This window comes from Chanodichthys erythropterus, chromosome 24 (genome assembly GCF_024489055.1).
Source record: "Chanodichthys erythropterus isolate Z2021 chromosome 24, ASM2448905v1, whole genome shotgun sequence".
In the NCBI taxonomy this organism is placed as follows: domain Eukaryota; kingdom Metazoa; phylum Chordata; class Actinopteri; order Cypriniformes; family Xenocyprididae; genus Chanodichthys; species Chanodichthys erythropterus.
Genome location: NC_090244.1, coordinates 2672501 through 2692163, shown reverse-complemented (window position 1 = coordinate 2692163; position 19663 = coordinate 2672501). Strand labels below are relative to the sequence as shown.

The following is a 19663-nucleotide window of genomic DNA, read 5'->3' as shown; positions in this document are numbered from 1 at the left end:
TCCAGATGAGTTTGGTCCGGTGCCCCCTGCGATAGACATCGGCCTGTTTAATATCCTGTTGGCTCTTCTCGTCGCCTCCGTCCCCCGCAGATGATACACAGACCGTAGGCGCTTCCTGAGCCGCAGCAGCGCTTCAAAATGACTTCATTTAGAAGGACAGCAGACGGTCATGCAGACTCTCCAGAGGGCTCCGTCGATGGGTTCAGTTTGAGCGGCGGCCCATGTGAACCCGCGCTGTTGATAAACCTCTGCGGCTTTCACGTTCAGTCAATCTCTGAAACCTGTCCGTGATCAGATGGTAGAGGACAATGATTTTCTTACTCAGTATTTTTGTCTCGTTTTCCAGTAATATCTAAACATTCACTTGAGCTTTGTTTTCTGAAAAATGAAGAAGTCATTGTAAGTCATTTTATCTATAAAACAAGATAAATGAATAAACAGCCTTTTCTTCAATTGCCGATTATAAATAACTTTGCATGAGCAGAAAAATCACCTCCCTCATCAGTAATCAAACAAAAAGCAGTGTGAAATCCAGTTTATGAATGAGTGATATAAATTCCTCCAGCGGAGCGTTCCGGAGGTGAAGCGGCAGGCCTGGGGTGTGACGGCACCTGGAGCTTCCAGGAACAAGCATTTAATCATTTATGGGAAAATTACATTGATGTTAGTTTGTCTTGGCTGAGGTCTTCAGAAGGGAGTGTGTGTGTGTTGTAAAAATATCTCCTCCGCTCTGGTAAATGTGTAACAAACAGTAGCTTACAGAATCTGTTCACAGGTTGTCACTTGCACAGCAAGAACTCTATTCTAGAACATTTAGAATTTAATTCCAGAAATATCTAGTTTTAGAACTCTCATATTTGTTCCATAACTAGAATCCAGAGTTCCATTCTAGCACCAGAGCTTCAGTGCAGGACTGTGATTTTATTCTAGTATACTGCAAGTTTTGTTCTAGAATCCTTCGTTTCTTTTGTTAAAATCCTTGAATTCCGTGTTTTACTTAAGAACTCTTTGAGCATTTTTCTTTCCAGAACCTTGGTTATGTCACATTAGATCGCTGGCCTGAACGGTTGTAAAACACATTCAGCTTTCATTTTTTGGCACATTTACAGTAAAGCAGCTGTTGTCAATATGCTTGTGTTTGTGCACACTAGGGATTGAACATCTTCAGATTTACTACAGTCGACATTTATGTGATGAGAGAAACTCGAGCTGAGGCTCGAACAGCTATGGCATACGACAGTGCTGCCCACTAGGCTACTGTAACAGCTCACAGATTTCTGCTTGTTCTGAATCAGATACATGAATCAGTGTGTGTGTGTGAATAATTTATTATATATAATCTATTTATAATCTATATATCTATTTTTATTTATAATTTTAACACGAACACATAATTTTGTGGCCAATTCAGCTCACATTTCCACTCATGAAAAGGGAGTCAGTTGTGAATTCTGAGCAGTGCAGATTTACTCATTTCACCTGATTAACTCACAGCGAATGAGAGTCTCACTCCTCCACTCACCTCCTCTGACCTGTGAGAGTGCTGTTCTCCTCCTCCTCCTCCTCCTCCTCCTCTTCTCTCACTCCTCCATCAGGTCTTGTCATCTGCTTGAGGAGTTTAATGACTCTATTAGAGCATCTCAGCTGCCCCATGTCTCTCTCTCTCTCTGTTTACACACAGAATATTTACTGTAATTTTAAGGATTAGTTCACTCCAGAATTAAATGAAGGTTTTTGAGGAAAACATTCCAGATTTTTTTCCCATTCACACACACACTTGCTCTCTCTCTCCTCCATACTATTTTCTTGCATTCTGCACTATATAATGCCTCTGTTTTTTCTGCAGGTCACTTTAGCGTCTGCTAAATGCATACATGTAAACGTAGTATGTTAGTATGCCATTGAGAACATATTCTGCCTGCATTAAAGCATCACTTGTGCATTCATATTCATGCCTGAATCAGGTCCTGTGCTGTCTCAGATGAGAGAGAGCTCATATCAGTCAGAATCCACATCTGTTTAAAGAGAACTGCTGTAGATCTCAGACGAGAAAAGATACTGCTCTTCCTTTATCTGTTTTTGGATGGAAAAAGTGCAAGATTTACGTTTGCACACACTCAGATAAGCAGCCGTTAGTTAAATACAGCCCGAGGTCGCAGGTTCAGAGCGTAATGCACAGACTCCGGCGTCTCCCGGCTGGGGTCGTGGAGGATCCTAAAGAGGTCGTTTGCTTGAATTTATTCTTGTTGCCCGTGAAAAACACAGAGATCATCTTTCTCTTTTTTTCCCTCTTCTCTGCTTTCGGCCGTGAACTCTCTCTGCCCAGTCACCCGATCTGTAAAAACAAAACATAAGTGAATAATAACCATGAGCTCTTACTGAACGCTATATCATCACGGGCTGGTAAACGCAATGACCTCAGTCTTCAGAAATATTACCCTGCGAATGCTTCTGCGGCTCTGGAGCAGCTGTGCCCAGATCAGCTTAAAATATCCCAACATGCCTCACATGGTATGAACTCTGAACTTCATTCTAGAACGCCGAGTTCCTCTGAGTTTATAAATTCAAAATGTCATTCTGGAATACTGACATTCAGTCTAGAAGTCGTGTAATTTAAAAATGGAATTTAGAACTCAATATTTGCTACAAAATTGCTTAATCTATCTATCAATCTAAATCTATCTAAATCACATAGCATAGCAACACCCTAGCAACCACCCAGAATACCTTAGCAACCGCATAGCAACACCCTAGCAACCATCCCAAGTACCTTAGCAACTGCATAGCAACACTGTAGCAACCACCCTGAACACCCTAGCAACCACCCCGAGTATCCTAGCAACTGCATAGCAACACCTTAGCAACCACCCAGAATATTGTGTGTGAATTAATTCTATCTGGCAGCGTCTCTAATAGTGAATCTGTGCATTTTAGTTAAGAAACATATGCTAGAACTTTTCAGTTTCTAAGCTATTTTATTGATAAATCACAGAACAGTGTTGACAATACATTTCTGCGCTCCTGAATGTTTCTGTGTGCGCTACTGTGCAGCAGCGCATTAGTTTAGAACTGTGATTAACTTTGTTAACTTTTTTTTAAAACGTGCATTTACTCAATCAATATTGAGCATCCAGATGGTATAATCAAACATATCTTGTGGAGCGCTCTCGAAGTACGCATTTGTTTGTCATTTTATCTGTTATCTGCGTAAATTTGGACTTCAAAGATTTCTTATTCTGTTGCGCCCTCTATAGGCCATGATCAATGACTAGTCGGCGTCAAGCTTAAAGGGTAAGTTCACCCAAAAATGCAATTTTCTGTAATTAATTACTCACCCTCGTGTCGTTCCACACCTGTAAGACCTTCGTTCATCTTCAGGACAACCACCCCGAGTATCCTAGCAACTGCATACCAACACCTTAGCAACCACCCTGAGTACCCTAGCAGCCGCATAGCAACACCCTAGCATATATTAAGTTCCTAATATTAATAATTTCTCATTTATACATTTATAATAATTTATTTTATGGACCACTGTGGGACATTGAATACTTTTATTTACAATTATTATTAAAGTATAATAAATGTATAATATTTTACCATTTACAATAAATGATTTGTTTTATATATGGACATTTTTTCCAAATATTTTTGGCAGTATTGTTTAATCCATTCATTAAATGCCATGTTTATAATTCCTCTTCCTGTCATTCCTGAATTCCAATTCCAGCTCAACATTCCGTCGGAGCAGTTCATTTTCAATTCACACTCATGAAGTGGAGTCAGTTCTTGCTCCTGCTCAGTCCTGACACAAACTTTTGTGTGTGTGTGTGTGTTTTTTTGTAAATTTTCTGTTCGGAGACGCTGTGACAAAGATGGATGGATGCCCATGTGTGTGTGTGTGTGTGTGTGTGTGTGAGCTCCTCACACGTTCAGCTCCTGAGGGAGGAGAACCTCTCGATGTCAACACTTCTGCTTCTCTTTCTCTTTCCTTACCTCGTTTTTCTTCTCTCCGCTGCCAAGAGCGATCCGCGCCAGGCCGTCCTCCCTTTCCCTGTTTCCTCTGGCTTTTCCTCGTGTCTCACACACACTGAAAACACATTAGTCTTCCAGTAACAAGCACTTCACACACACACACACACACACACTATTCTCAGGTGTCTTGCATTCCCTGACTGCGTGTCCTTGAAACACACTGTTGGTTTCTCTTCAGGGAACACATCGAGCGGGCCGGGTGACCCACCGGGCTTTAGCCGAACAAAAGCTCAGATCGCAAGAGAAAGAAGTAATTAGGAGGAGGAGGAGGCGTTTTTGACGTCTTTGCCCTCACTTTGCAAAGAGTGGTTAGTTTACAGGGACAAAAGCTGAAAGAATAACTTCTCAGAGAGGGGGACTAGTTTTATAATCCTACTCGTCTGAATGGAGAGATTGTAGTTTGACCTCTGGAGGTCAAGGTGCCACAGCAGGGGCCGAATCAAAGAGCTAAACCAAGCTGAACTGGGCGCCACCATCCCGTCCCGTCCCGTCCCTCAGTCCATGGTGATCTCATGTGCTATTATTAACTCTGAGTATGAATCAGAAGACAATTTAAAGGGATAGTTCACCCAAAAAATGAATGTTCACTCACCCTCATGTATTTCTAAACCTGTAATTTTCTTTCTGTAAAATGTTTAGTAGTTTAGTAGAATATTCACAAAGCGATTTTTCCATACAGTAGTAAAGAAAACAGGACAAAAATCACCAAAAAACGTATAAAAAATAGTCCATATAACATATATAGTATATTTTGTTTTCTGGAGCCGTATGATTATATGCACCGAAATGAACATTTTGGGCCAAAACCAAAAATGAATTAAAAATTTTAAATTATATTTTATATTTATATATATTTAAAAAAAATATATTTTTTATAAATTATATATTTTTTATATTTTTATTTTTATTTTTTATATATTAATGTTAACATTTATATAAGCAAATGTACTTGTTTAAAAACATTTTAAATGTATTTAAATTAATAAAGTCTTTTTATTAAATACATTTACTTTATTACTTTTTATTACTTATACATTTTTGTTACAAAATGTTATAAAAACATTTACATTATATTTAGAAATTAACTTATATATATATATGTATATATATATATATATATATATATATATATATATATATATATATATATATATATATATATATATATATATATATATATATATATATATATATATATATATATATATATATATATATATTAAATAGAATTTGTTCAGAAAAATGTAATATTTAATTATTTAAAGTTAAATATATATATAATATATTTATGTTATATTAAAGTTAACTATATATAACTATATATATATATATATATAAACGAAAAAATTTACATTTTATTTGATAATTAGCTTACTTCATAGAAGATTAATGAATTATATTTATTTATAAAAATTGAAAAAATCTTTTTGAAGACATATGATAACTTTGTGTGACAAATTAGATCTGGTTTGAGAGCTAATTTTGGTCTTTTCCTCACACAAATCAATCACAAGATTTTCAGAAGACTTCGAATATTACTCACAAATCACTACTTTTAATACACTCTTGTGGTGCTTCTTCGCCCATGACAGTCTCAGCTCACCGTATGCTGACATAGTTTGAAAAAGAGCAGCGGTGACATTGTGCTAAACATCTCCTTCAGTGTTTCTCAAAAGAATGACGTGGATAAATGAGGTGAACTAAGCATCTTATCTTGATTTTCGTTCATTTTAAGGATCAAAAGAAGCACAATAAACAGCTTCGTTCTTGAACACGTCCAGGCCGCAGTCGTATCAGAGCATGAACTGTAAACCCTGCGTCTGCCACTACTCCAGGAGTAACTTTATCCACTCCTTTTCTCACTTTCTTCCTCCCTTGTTTCCTTTTTTCTCCATCTGTGTGAACTGGGCCAATGTTTCATTCTTTATAATTGACTGTCATATGAGCTTGAGGTGACATACCACGTTTATCGTCATTGTTTATGTTGACTATCGTGTACTATCAGCCGGATAGATTGCATGTTATTGCATAATTTGGCTTCTGTTACTGTGTGTGTAATGTGGTAATTGCTGCCGGGTATAAACCCCAACGGTTGTCAAACACACCCTGTATTTTAGGCTCTTTGAAAAGCTTTGTTGCTGATTGCATGATTATTTATGCCTCAGAGGGGCTACGGCCACTTCCTCTTCCTGTGAGATAAAAAAAGGACACTTACTAGAAATCACCGGTTCTAATTCATTAATGATCCATCTGCCCTCTGGAACTTCTTTTATCTCGTTTTTGGAGACTCGATTCAATCCCAGTTAAGAAAATAGAGCTTGGGACTGTATGCATGTTCCTGCCACACAATTAATGCCGTGGATTCATCAGACCAAGCCACCTTCTTCCATTGCTCCGTGGTCCGGTTCTGATGCTTACACTTTCGGCAGTGGACGGGGGCACCCTGACTGGTCTGCAGCTTTTTTGACACCTTTCTATCAGAACCAGCATTAACTTCTTGAGCAGTTTGAGCTACAGTAGTTCGTACAGTTATAAATATACCAGTATATTACAGTCTGTGGATCAAATCTGAGTCTGAAGCGGACTGACATCTCCAGAAACTTTCAGTCCAACACGTGCTGAAACGAGAGAACGAGAGCGAGTGAGGGAGGCAGGAAGAGAGAGAGATACACTCGGGGTTACGGCAGAGAAAGGAAAGGAAGGAGGAAAAAAAAGAAAGAGAGACAAAACTCTGGCACACACCAGCGTTTGGCTTCTGGCACACAATCTCAGTCAGCAGTTTCTCCTCACGAAACGCAGCCAAGCGGCTCTGCACGCGTCCAGCTCTGCAGCTAATGGGGCTACTGGAGCCACGATTCTTTAGCTCGGGATCATCTATATCAGCAGATATGATTTAATATGCATCAATGCATCACGAGGTGTTGTTTTACTGTTCTCTTCCCTTGAAGTCACCATGAAATCAAAATGACACTTTTTAATGGAATATTGTTGTGTTTATTATAAATGATTTATCCGTGCACATCATCGTTTTAAATTCATGTGCCTCGTAATCATCAAAATATTTTCCGCTCCCTCTTCCCCTTCTCTGGTGACGAGGGCGGGGCAACCTGTCACTCACATAAAATCGACCAATAGCAAACCTCAACCATCCAATCAATTCCCCACGGACAAAATCAAGCCCCGCCCTACATTTGTTCTTGTTTGAGAAGCAGTTTCACACTTATATATGTCATGATAGGGAATAAAAAGCTAAAGCAACTTCCTTTTCATGCTGACTTTGAAGGTGCCCTAGAATTAAAAATTGGCATAGTAAGTTGAATAACAAGAGTTCAGTACATGGAAATGACATACAGTGAGTCTCAAACTCCATTGTTTCCTCCTTCTTGTGTAAATCTAATTTTTTAAACACTTGCAGTCTGTATAATACATAAACACAACTTTATTCTTTATAAATCTCTCCAACAGTGTGTAATGTTAGCTTTAGCCACGGAGCACTATCAAACTCATTCAGAATCAAATGTAAACATCCAAATAAATACTATACTAATGCGATTAGACATGCTGCATGATGAACACTTTGTAAAGATCCATTTTGAGGGTTATATTAGCTGTTTGAACTTTGTTTATGCTGTTTAAGGCAGTCGCGAGCTCAGGGATGGGGAGCACGAGAATTAAAGGGGACGCAGCCTGAATCGGCGCATATTTAATGATGCCCCAAAATAGGCAGTTAAAAAAATGAATTAAAGAAAATCCATGGGGTATTTTGAGCTGAAACTTCACAGACTCATTCAGGGGACACCTTAGACTTATATTACATCTTTTAAAAAGACGTTCTACGGCACCTTTAAGTTGAATATAGTTTGCTGTTTTATCTCAGTAGCTTGTAGTTAACTTTCAGACGACTCTAACTGCATTACTTAGATTAACATATTTGAATTGTGAGATCAAAACTGTTGATATGTGGACAATCTGAAGCGTCTCAGCTGTCAGTCCAATGCACCCTCCTGTAAATCAGTGTCAGGTCATTTTTCAGTCCTCATTCAGAGCAAAATACTAAATACCAATCAGAACGTACTTGAGTTTTAATATGCAGCATTGTGGACCAATGGTATTTCACTGTGGGCGGGGATAAACTATTAAACAAAAAAGAGTATGGGGTTTTAAAAAATGCAATTAGAATTGTTCCGTTATCAATTACCGTTGGCGATTTTATGCAAATTTTTGTATGCAAACGATTATGCAAATTACAATGGTGTCATCTTATATATTGTGGGTAAAATGTATTTAGCCAGTTATATAAGTGCAGAATGGGATTAGTTTCTGTAACATATTTAACATTACAGAACAAAATAAACACTAGAATTCATGAATCGTAAAAGTGTTTATAATAAATATGCGGTTTTTTTTTTGTAAAATAGGCTCAATATTGCTGTCATGTAGAACTGGTGAACCCATAGACGATCTGTTCTTGTGAGTCAGTTCTGATCAAAAAATTGGTTCTCAAAATGATTCAATAGTGAATTTGTGCATTTATGCATTTAGCAGATGCTTTTATTCAAAGCAACTTGTGTTACATGATCTTATTTATCAGTTCATACATTCCCAGCAATATAAAACCAAATAAGTTGGCAAAAATCAAAAACAAAATGAGGTAATTAGTTGCATCAAAACTTTTAAGTTAAGAAATTCAAAGTTTAAGTAAGGCAGATTTCTATTTTGTATTCATACATTTTAATTGCTCTTAACTTAAAATATTTGAGTAAATGAACTATCCATTTAACTCAGTTAATCAGGTAATGTCAACTTAAATATATTTAGTAGTGGAAACTTGGCTAGCTTTAATTAAAAACCCCATACATACTAAATCTCCCACTTAAAAGGGACATATTATGTCCCTTTTCACAAATCTCTGGTGTCCCCAGAATGTGTCTGTGAAGTTTCAGCTCAAAATCCCCCACAGATCATTTATTATAGCTTGTCAAATTTGCTCCTATTTGGGTGTGAGCAAAAACATTTTTGTGTGTCCCTTTAAATGCAAATGAGCTGCTGCTCCCGCCCCCTTTCCAGAAGAGGGCGGAGCTTTAACAGCTCAACAACAACAAAGCGGGAGAATCTCACGCAGCCAAAATGAGGACAGTGTTCAGCCTTACATTGTTGAATTTTTTGAGCATTAGGGTTGCTACAGCAATGCTAATTTCAGCAGTAATAATAAACAACTGGAAAGATCATGGAAAAAGCTATGGTGGTTAATCGGTTTGGATATCCTGGAAAAGAACATGATTCTAACACAAACGCTGCAGGACGAGTTTGAGGTTTGCTCACTAACCCTACTAATGAACACTAGCGATCGTGACGCTTGCCAAAAAAAGCCGTTAGTTGTGTTGTTCGGTAATCATGCTAAATGTTTTGCATGTGTAGAACATGTGTCAGGCGTGTTGCGGCGCTGCAGCGAGGCGTGTGTTATCCTGCATGTGTCCGTGGGCCGCTGTAATGCGAAGAGGCAGTTTCGTGATTAAACAGCATGTGTTTCATGTTTTGAGGGCATGTGTTTTCTTTCCCAATCATGTAGGGATCTGAGGCGCTCACACACACACACACACACACACACAGACATGCATACAGCATCCTGCTCTGGATGTTTTCATATTGTTCACATGCATTTCCTGCGAGAGGGGAGGACAGCAGACGCTTGACGTGGCTTTGATCTGCGTGCTTTACGGTCTGTGTCAGCGCTGGGACTGCTGGGAGCTTTTGTCCGGCTGTCCCCACCTCTAATTAAGACGGGGTCTGTGTTTGTGCGGGACAGGGACGGAGCGGCGGAGGCCACAAAGGGAAGTGATTTTTGTTTTGTAGATCAGTGACAGCACAGAGAGCTTTATCATGACAGACTCAAGCTGAGAGGAATCAACACGTCGTCCTCTTCTGTCGGACACTCAGGGAACAGCTTTGTGTCAGAGTGTGTGTGACGGCACTGTCGTTCTAAGTCAACTTTTTAAAAATTATATCTTAAATTAAAATATATATATATATATATATATATATATATATATATATATATATATATATATATATATATATATATATATATATATAAACTCATGTCATAAATATCATGATATATGTTAAATATGCCATTCAAAACCCATATATATATATATATATATATATATATATATATATATATATATACACACACATATAGTGTGCATATATACATTTATTTATTTATTATTAAACCTGTCACGAATACGTCATGATATACATCAAATATGCCATTCAAAACCCATATTTTATATATGTGTGTGTGTGTATATATATATATATATATATATATATATATATATATATATATATATTAGGATTTTTTAAGTAATATATATTATTTATATTATTCCAACTTTCCTATTATATACATAGCTATATATATATATATATATATATATATATAAGGGTTTTGAATGCCATATTTGACGTATATCATGATGTATTCGTGACAGGTTTTTAAATAAATAAATAAATGTATATATGTACAGTATATAAACATATTTAGCTATATATATATATAATATATAGGTTTTGTGGGTATATATATATATATATATATATATATATATATATATATATATATATATGGGTTTTATTTATTTATATATATATATATATATATATATATATATATTTATATATTTATATATATATATATACGTAACTTCAAACACATTAAAAGAGAAACATGTTGCAAATACGTTGTGATATTGATATACGTCAAATATGTCATTCAAAAGCCGTATATATTAATGGATTTTGAATGACGTATCATGACATATTTGTGATGCATGTGTGTGTTTGGTTGTTATCAGGAGGAAGTGACACCCTCTTTTGAACATATTATCCACTCAAAAGCGCTGTGATTGTTTGTACTGTAGTCCATTCTCTTCTCCTACTGTCTGAAGTGTGTGTTCTGGAATGTTGTAAAGCAATTTAAGTGACCGACGCACACCGATCACCCCACTTAACACACACCCGGCCACGACTCACACACACACTCAACACTCAGCATCGTTCAACACACACCCTTAAAGTGATAGTTCACCCAAAAATAAATTCTCACATCATTCACTCCACCCTCGTGTCATTCCAAACCCGTATGACTGTGAAATGCCAAATTAGCTGACTGTTTTCTATAAAATGAAGAACAAACGTCATAGGGGTCTGGAATGACATGAGGGTGAGTGAACGATGTCAGAATTTCTATTTATTGATGTACTGTTCCTTTAAGACACACTCGTTAGACTGTGTTGGGGATTTACTTGGACTTTGATGTCAAAGTTCATCTTCGGGGTCACTGATAACAGCCCAGACGAGCTCTTCATCTGAGATTTTTAGACTCCAAAGGTGCTTTTGAGATGCTTGTCAAGTTTTTTATCTAGTCTTGAGTGGCAGAAATGAACAGTTTTTCCACTAGGCCCTGTTTACAGTGGACGCGGCCTGACATGACTGCTGCTGCTGTGTGTATTTCTGGGTAGAAGCTTTGGCAAGGCAGCGTTACGCTGGAAATAACAGGGTGTTTCGGCCAAAAACCCGAAGTGCCCTCCCTTAGAGAGTATCTGTGTGTGTGTGTGTTGTTGTTGTCGCCAGGTTTACTGCCACATACTCACACACACACACACACACACACACACACACACATTTACAGCGGGCCTGCTCAGTGTTTTCTGACGCCGTGTGTGTGTTTGTTTATTTTGTTCTCTGCAGACTTTCCCACGCACACAGATCTGCCATCAAGGTCATCAGACGGATGCAGTACTTTGTGGCTCGAAGGAAATTTCAGGTACTTTTATTTTGTATATCAGAATCATGATCAAGTGACGTTTCCCCACCACAGAGATTATACATTTAAAAAAGTTATTTTGTGAAATTTGAATTATATTTCAAAGGAATATTCAAAAGAATATGAATATTTGTTAAAGGTGAAGTGTGTAATGAAATTGTAAAATTAAATTTTCCTACAATAAGCACTAAAATATGAATAAAATACAATTAAATTAGAAAAAAATTACTTTAGTTTTCATAGTAAAAAAATCCTTAAAAATATTTTAATTTTAATGACGCAAAAGCTAAATTGAAACTAAAAATATGCACTAAAATATGAAAAAAATTCAATTAAATTTGAAAAAACTACTTTAATTTTATAATAAAAAATCTGTATAAATATTTAAATTAATTTAATTTACATAAAAGCTAAATGTAAACTATAAATAGGCATATACACTAATATATGAATAGAAATTCAGTTACATTTTAGAGAAAATGACTAGTTTTCATCTAAAATACTTATAATTTAATACATTTAAATGACACAAAAGCTAAATTGAAATGATATATATGCACTAAAATATGAATGAAAATTAAATTAAATTATTGAGAAAATGACTAGTTTTCATATAAAATACTTTAAAAAAATTAATACATTTAATTGACACAAAAGCTAAATTGAAATTATATATATGCGCTAAAATATGAATGAAAATTAAATGATAGCAAAACTGACTTTAGTTTTCATATATTTTCATTCAGTGAACATTAATGAATTTGTGTTTGAACAGAATTGTCACTTTGAATTTATTTAAAAATCGTTTTGCGAACAATTTACACCGAAATTCGTGATGTGTTTTGGGTGAAGTTTGATGGTCTGAAGAAAAGAACTTCTGGTTATGATTTAAGCCGAATTGCACACATTTTCACAAGCAAACCTTCAGTCAAAACTGAGACCTTTAGCATACCTTTGCTGTTGTTATTGAGTTAAACTGAGCTATAATAACAAAGCGTGGAAGTTCAATGCCCAGGGGGCCCAAAAAATAGTGGTCTGTGATGACAATGGCTTTCATGGATACCGTCTGTCTCCCACAGCAAGCGAGGAAACCGTACGACGTGCGAGACGTGATCGAGCAGTATTCTCAGGGCCACCTGAACATGATGGTTCGCATCAAAGAGCTGCAGAGAAGGTGAGAGCGCCGCGTCATGTGACGTCCAGATCAGAGTTTATTCACATTCTTTCCCTCCAAACCAGAGCCGTGGGCGGGATTTCCAAACAATTGCTGTGTATTTCACAGTTTCCTGCTGTTTTTCCTCTCGCAGGTTGGATCACACGTTGGGAAAACCGGGAATGTTCCTTCCAGGTAAAGGAAAACTGACTTTTTAAATGGTCCCACATCAAATACAGATTCAAAATGCATGAATAATTCATACTGAATGACCATATATAACAACCTCTGATTGGCTAGTAAAAATGGCAATACATGCAAATACAGAAATCATTATAACATCACTTTCATCTCATTAAAATGCAAACTTCCATTTTTACATATAACGATCCATTCAATAAACAGCAATTTTATCCACTTAATTTGCATGGATTTTGTCCAATTTAGAGGTCATTTACATATTTAATGATCTCTGATTGGCTAATAAAAATGGATATACATGTAAATACAGAAACAATTGTGATTATGACTTCATTTGCATCTCATTAATATGAAACCTTCCATTTTTACAAATTGACATAAAAGAGGTCATTTACATATTTAATGATCTCTGATTGGCTAATAAAAATGGATATACATGTAAATACAGAAACAATTGTGATTATGACTTCATTTGCATATCATTAATATGCAATCTTCCATATTTACAAATTGACATAAAAGAGGTCATTTACATATTTAATGATCTCTGATTGGCTAATAAAAAAGGATATACATGCAAATACAGAAACAATTGTGATTATGACTTCATTTGCATATCATTAATATGCAATCTTCCATATTTACAAATTGACATAAAAGAGGTCATTTACATATTTAATGATCTCTGATTGGCTAATAAAATGGATATACATGCAAATACAGAAACAATTGTGATTGTGACTTCATTTGCATCTCATTGATATGCAACCTTCCATTTTTACATATAATGAAAAATGCAATAAATAGCAACTTTACCTATTTTGAAAATAATTTGCACAGATGTTGGACAATCAGAGGTCATTTACATATTTAATGATCTCTGATTGGCTAATAAAAATAGATATACATGCAAATACAGAAACAATTGTGATTGTGACTTCATTTGCATCTCATTAATATGCAACCTTCCATTTTTATATATAATGAACCATTCAATAAACAGCAACTTTATTCATTTTAAAGTTAATTTACGTAGATGTTTGCCAATCAGGGGCAATTTACATATTTAATGATCTCTGATTGGCTAATAAAAATGAATATACATGCAAATACAGAAACCATTGTGATTATGGCATCGCTTCCATTGCATTAACATGCAACCTTCCGTATTTACATATAATGAAAAATGTAATAAATAGCAACTTTACCCATTTTGAAAATAATTTGCACAGATGTTGGACAATCAGAGGTCATTTACATATTTAATGATCTCTGATTGGCTAATAAAAATGATTATACATTCAAATACAGAAACAATTGTGATTATGACATCATTTGCATCTCATTAACATGCAGCCTTCTATATTTATATATGATAAAAAATATTCAATATGCAGCAACTTTACCCACTTTGAAGATCATTTAGACAGTAAATTATGCAGGTATGCAGATGTTGACCAATCAGTGGTCATTTACATATTAAGGTCTTAAAGTCGCAGTAGCAAAAACAGCCTGTTTATTTATAAGGGTTAGAGAAAGCATGGAAAATAGCTACAAAGCTCAATTATGACAGTAAAAATCTAAAAAAAATAAAAATTATAATTTCTGACTGTTGTATTATTTCTTGCTCGTCTTGTGTTTCCAGAGAAAGGTGTGGATAAGGAATATTATACAGTGGGAGCCCGGCTGATCCGACTGGAAGATAAGGTAAAATCCCTTAAGAAGATTTTTGTTGACTTCTAGAGACGTTTTAGACTGAATTTGTCACCAAGATTGTGCTTTAAATAACCGTTAGTTCAGGTCCACTCATTTTATTGACCAAGAGAGTGCTGATATTACACATATCATAATCGATAAGCTTCAATTAACTCCATTTCATTCACTCACTGACAGTATCAGAGTCTGGTTGAAAGCGTAATCACTTAGTTGCGATCTCCTCGTCCACCTCAGACAGCAGGATGTGGCGCACTTCCCTTCAGTTTGATAGAGGCCAGGCTGAACTGTCAACATAGCAAATTTGGAGTCTGTAAATCAATCCCTCTAGCGCCACCAACTGTCCAAACTTGCACTTTTATTTATGCTAAAAGGCTAGAAACTAAATTTGATTTGATTGCATCCTACGATTTCATTTTCAATCAAGCCGTTGCTCCGATTTTGGCAAAAATTGAACCAGATCATCTTCCGACCATGCCGATAAAAAGTTGTGTAATTCAAGTAGATTTGTCAAACCGTTTTCGAACAACACTTGCTAAAATAGACATAAGGCTGTATCTCCTCAACACTTTATCGTATTCAGTCCAAACTTGGTCCATTTCATCACAAGTATGACCTGAGGTTACATGCTGCGTTTCGGCACAGCGCCACCTACTGCTCCGGAGATACAAAAAAATGGCTATTTTTGCTTATAACTTCATAAAAATGATACTTGAAAAAAATCATAAAAGTGGAGATAGTTAGATTTGGGACATCATGCCAAGTCTAATGATATCCTATTTTCATATATCGGCTATTTTGGGTGTTGACCATTTTGAATTTTGTAGTAAAATGCTGTATTTTACGAACACTGGAACGTATCATTACGAAACTTGGTATTGGTCATCGATATGATGCCCTGAAGGAGTCTGAAAAGTTTCAGACCAGTGCCGCCTAGTGGTGAAAAAATTATTTACACACATATATGTAATATAATATATACACATATATTACATGATATATTTTATGTTGTAAATATTTCAGATTAATAATATAATATATTTATTAATATGCATTATTTTTATATTCTTATTTGTTTATTTATATTTAATAGCTGTGCAATAATCATAAAATCGTTACATCATTAGACTTTTTTATTATTATTATAGGTGAGATTAAAATCTTTAAAATTAAAACTTTGGGAAGTGTGTTTTAACGCATGAATACATGGTGAAACCGTATGTGTGTGTGTGTGTGTTTGCACGCTTTTTTGTGACATATAAGGACACAAATGTGTAGAATGACATGGGTATGACATTGGTATTACAAGGAGAGGTGACTTACCCCATGTCCCCATTTTTCAAAAGGCTTATAAATCACACAGAATGACTTTTTTGAGAAAGTAAAAGTGTGCACAGTTTCCTGTGATGGTTAGGTTTAGGTGTAGGGGGATAGAAAATATGTTTTGTACAGTATAAAAACCATTACGCCTATGGAATGACCCCACAATTCACAAAAACAAACCTGTGTGTGTGTTGTTGAGACACAGACAGTATTTAGATTAAATCATGGCGCCGTTACTAGGTGTGTCTATACTTCCCGTCTGGCTCTTAATTAGAGCACCTGTGATGAATCTCAATCACTAGCCTCTTAAAGAGTCATACTTTCACAGCTATAGGCATAATAATGTATGACAAGTATCAAGGGTAATTTTACTGTTGTTGTTATTGAAGGATGAAGCAGTTCAAAACTAGACTAGACTAGACAGCAAAACCCTGTAGTCTTTTCACATGTCAATAGGCATTTATATAGACGTCTTAAAGGGACAGCAGCAAAGACTTCCTGTCATGATGAAATGATGAAGTATCATATGTGTTTGTGCTGTGGTTCAGTTTGGTGAAGCTGTAATGGCAGAGAGGACGTTTTGGATGAACGTGTGGAGATCTGATCTTGATGGCTGACAGTGTGCACACATGAGCGCCGCTGTGATGTTTTGACTGCACAGGAAGCACAACTAGAGCGAGCGAGCGATAGAGAGCGAGAGAGAGACTTGTCTTGACAAGTCGATGGTGGTTTCATTCGGTCGATTCACGCCTGAGGGCAACAGGTGCTTGAACTGAATGACCCACACGCACATGCACATAAACGCAGACATCTGGATCATACGTGCTGCGTCATTTGGCTGGAGCAATAAACAAAAGATACTACAACAAACGTAGTATCTCACATGTGACTCAGAAGGATCATAACACTGTCTCACACTGCTTTAGATTCCAGTCTGCAGTCAATAAATATCACAAATCTGATAAACTGTATCTCTGTGATATTGTGAAGACCTCATATCTTGATAATCTCTCCGTCAGCGATGAATATTAACACACTTTGAACAGCTATAAATCACACACTCTTTTCTCTTGGTCAGTCTTTATTTTGCTGCTGTCATTAGCGTGGAATCATTGCTCTTCCCCTGTGGCGAGCGTTTCGAGGTATTTTGCTTGACTGGCAGCTCGTGAGTAAGTTGTAGTTAATGTGTCGCAGTTTTGCACGAGCCGACATTGATTTATACTCCTTGACAAAGACACACATCGCAACAAACGACCTGTCTCCTCCCTGTCTCTGCTGGAGTCCTCATGAAGATGAATGAGAACCCGTGACATTGCATGTTATCTCGCTGTCTGCTGGTCCCTCTGAAAAAATGTTTAAAGAATAACAAGCCTGAGTTTGACGTCTCCAGAAGGGCTGGAAATGGCTTTTTTAAACAAGCTTACAAATGTATGTACAACCTTGACTGAATATTGAATACCCTCAGAAGGTCAGAACATGTGCAGATAATAAGTAAAACTGTCTAAACATCCTTAAAGACTTGTTTTCAGAGAACTTTGATGCTCTATTGATGAATTGCCTTTTCGTTTTTGTTGTTTCAGACACTAATTTCACTAAAATGCAGTAGGTTTTATGTTTAAAGGTGCCATAGAATGGAAAATTTAATTTACCTCAGCATAGTTGAATAACAAGAGTTCAGTACATGGAAATGACATACAGTGAGTCTCAAACTCCATTGTTTCCTCCTTCTTGTGTAAATCTCATTTGTTTAAAAGACCTCCGAAGAACAGGCGAATCTCAACATAACACTGACTGTTACGTAACAGTCGGGATCATTAATATGTACGCCCCCAATATTTGCATATTCCAGCTCATGTTCAAGGCATTAGACAAGGGCAGCCAGTATTAACGTCTGGATCTGTGCACAGCTGAATCATCAGACTAGGTAAGCAAGCAAGAACAATAGCGAAAAATGGCAGATGGAGCAATAATAACTGACATGATCCATGATATCATGATATTTTTAGTGATATTTGTGAATTGTCTTTCTAAATGTTTCGTTAGCATGTTGCTAATGTACTGTTAAATGTGGTTAAAGTTACCATCGTTTATTACTGTATTCATGGAGACAAGAGAGCCGTCGCTATTTTCATTTTTAAACACTCGCAGTCTGTATAATTCATAAACACAACTTCATTCTTTATAAATCTCTCCAGCAGTGTGTAATGTTAGCTTTAGCCACGGAGCACTATCAAACTCATTCAGAATCAAATGTAAACATCCAAATAAATACCATACTTACGCGATTAGACATACTGCATGACGAACACTTTGTAAAGATCCATTTTGGGGGTTATATTAGCTGTGTGAACTTTGTTTATGTTGTTTAAGGCAGTCGCGAGCTCAATTTAAAGGGGACGCAGCCTGAATCGGCGCATATTTAATGATGTCTCAAAATAGGCATTTAAAAAAATGAATTAAAATATATCTATGGGGTATTTTGAGCTGAAACTTCACAGACACATTCAGGGGACACCTTAGACTTATATTACATCTTTTAAAAACATCTTTAAAAAAAGACAAATTCCCGACCTTAAGCTATATTTATATCGATAGGTGTCTTATATAATAAAAGTGTCCGTCGCTAGTGCACCTCTTGAGGCAAGGGGAGTGAGGTTTTACCTGCACAGCTTTTACTAACTGGCCTCCATTACACTCACCCCCTTAAACCTCACTCCCATCCGGGTCACGGCACCAATATAACCCCTCGGGTCCTACTCGGCCCACTCTGTGCAGGCCTTTAACCCAGGTCTCTGGTGTGGGAGGTTGGCACGCTGACAAGGATGCTATAGCATCTAACGAACACAAACAAAGATCTGCAGCAAGGAGATGGCAGTTCTGATGCCTGTAATGGGAAAGCACGTCCTGATATTGATGAGTTAGATGCGATCCTGGGTCAACATATTTTGTTGATGCTGGAACAACATTCTAGTCTGAAAATTTAGTCTTAACCCTATTCCTACCCGTAAACCTAACCCTACCCAAAAGTTATCCCAAATATCAGAGGGAAATGATAGACTGAACACTGATGTAGAAGCCCCAATTCAGGCTTTTAAGCCTAAACTTGATATAATCTGTAAACTCGTCCCTGAAATCTGATTGGTTGATTTGAATGTTGTTCCAGGATCAACAAAAATATTGACCCAGGAACATGTTGGACTCAGCAATATCAGGTTATGCTAATGGGAAACATTCTGACTATGACAAGAAGAAACAGGTATGCATGAGCATTCTGTCACATCACATCCTGTTTTTAGTTCATTTAGATGTTTTTGGTCCGTGTTGTGTTCATATTTCAGCCAAACCGCACCAGAGTTTGTTTGGAAGTGTATCAAGATCCCCTGATAATGTGGCTCACAGTCAGCTTG

General features: G+C 36.5%; 1 protein-coding gene across 1 annotated transcript in view; it reads left to right on the top strand.

Annotated features, from left to right (window-relative positions):
• The window catches only part of kcnq1.2 (potassium voltage-gated channel, KQT-like subfamily, member 1.2), a 179351-nt gene that overhangs the window by 105184 nt on the left and 54504 nt on the right, over positions 1 to 19663 (top strand). Inside the window, exons 15-18 of the mRNA XM_067380629.1 lie at positions 11791 to 11866; positions 12946 to 13040; positions 13174 to 13214; positions 14866 to 14927. Coding sequence (XP_067236730.1) covers positions 11791 to 11866; positions 12946 to 13040; positions 13174 to 13214; positions 14866 to 14927 — 274 coding nt within the window. The remainder of the gene's footprint in view (positions 1 to 11790; positions 11867 to 12945; positions 13041 to 13173; positions 13215 to 14865; positions 14928 to 19663) is intronic.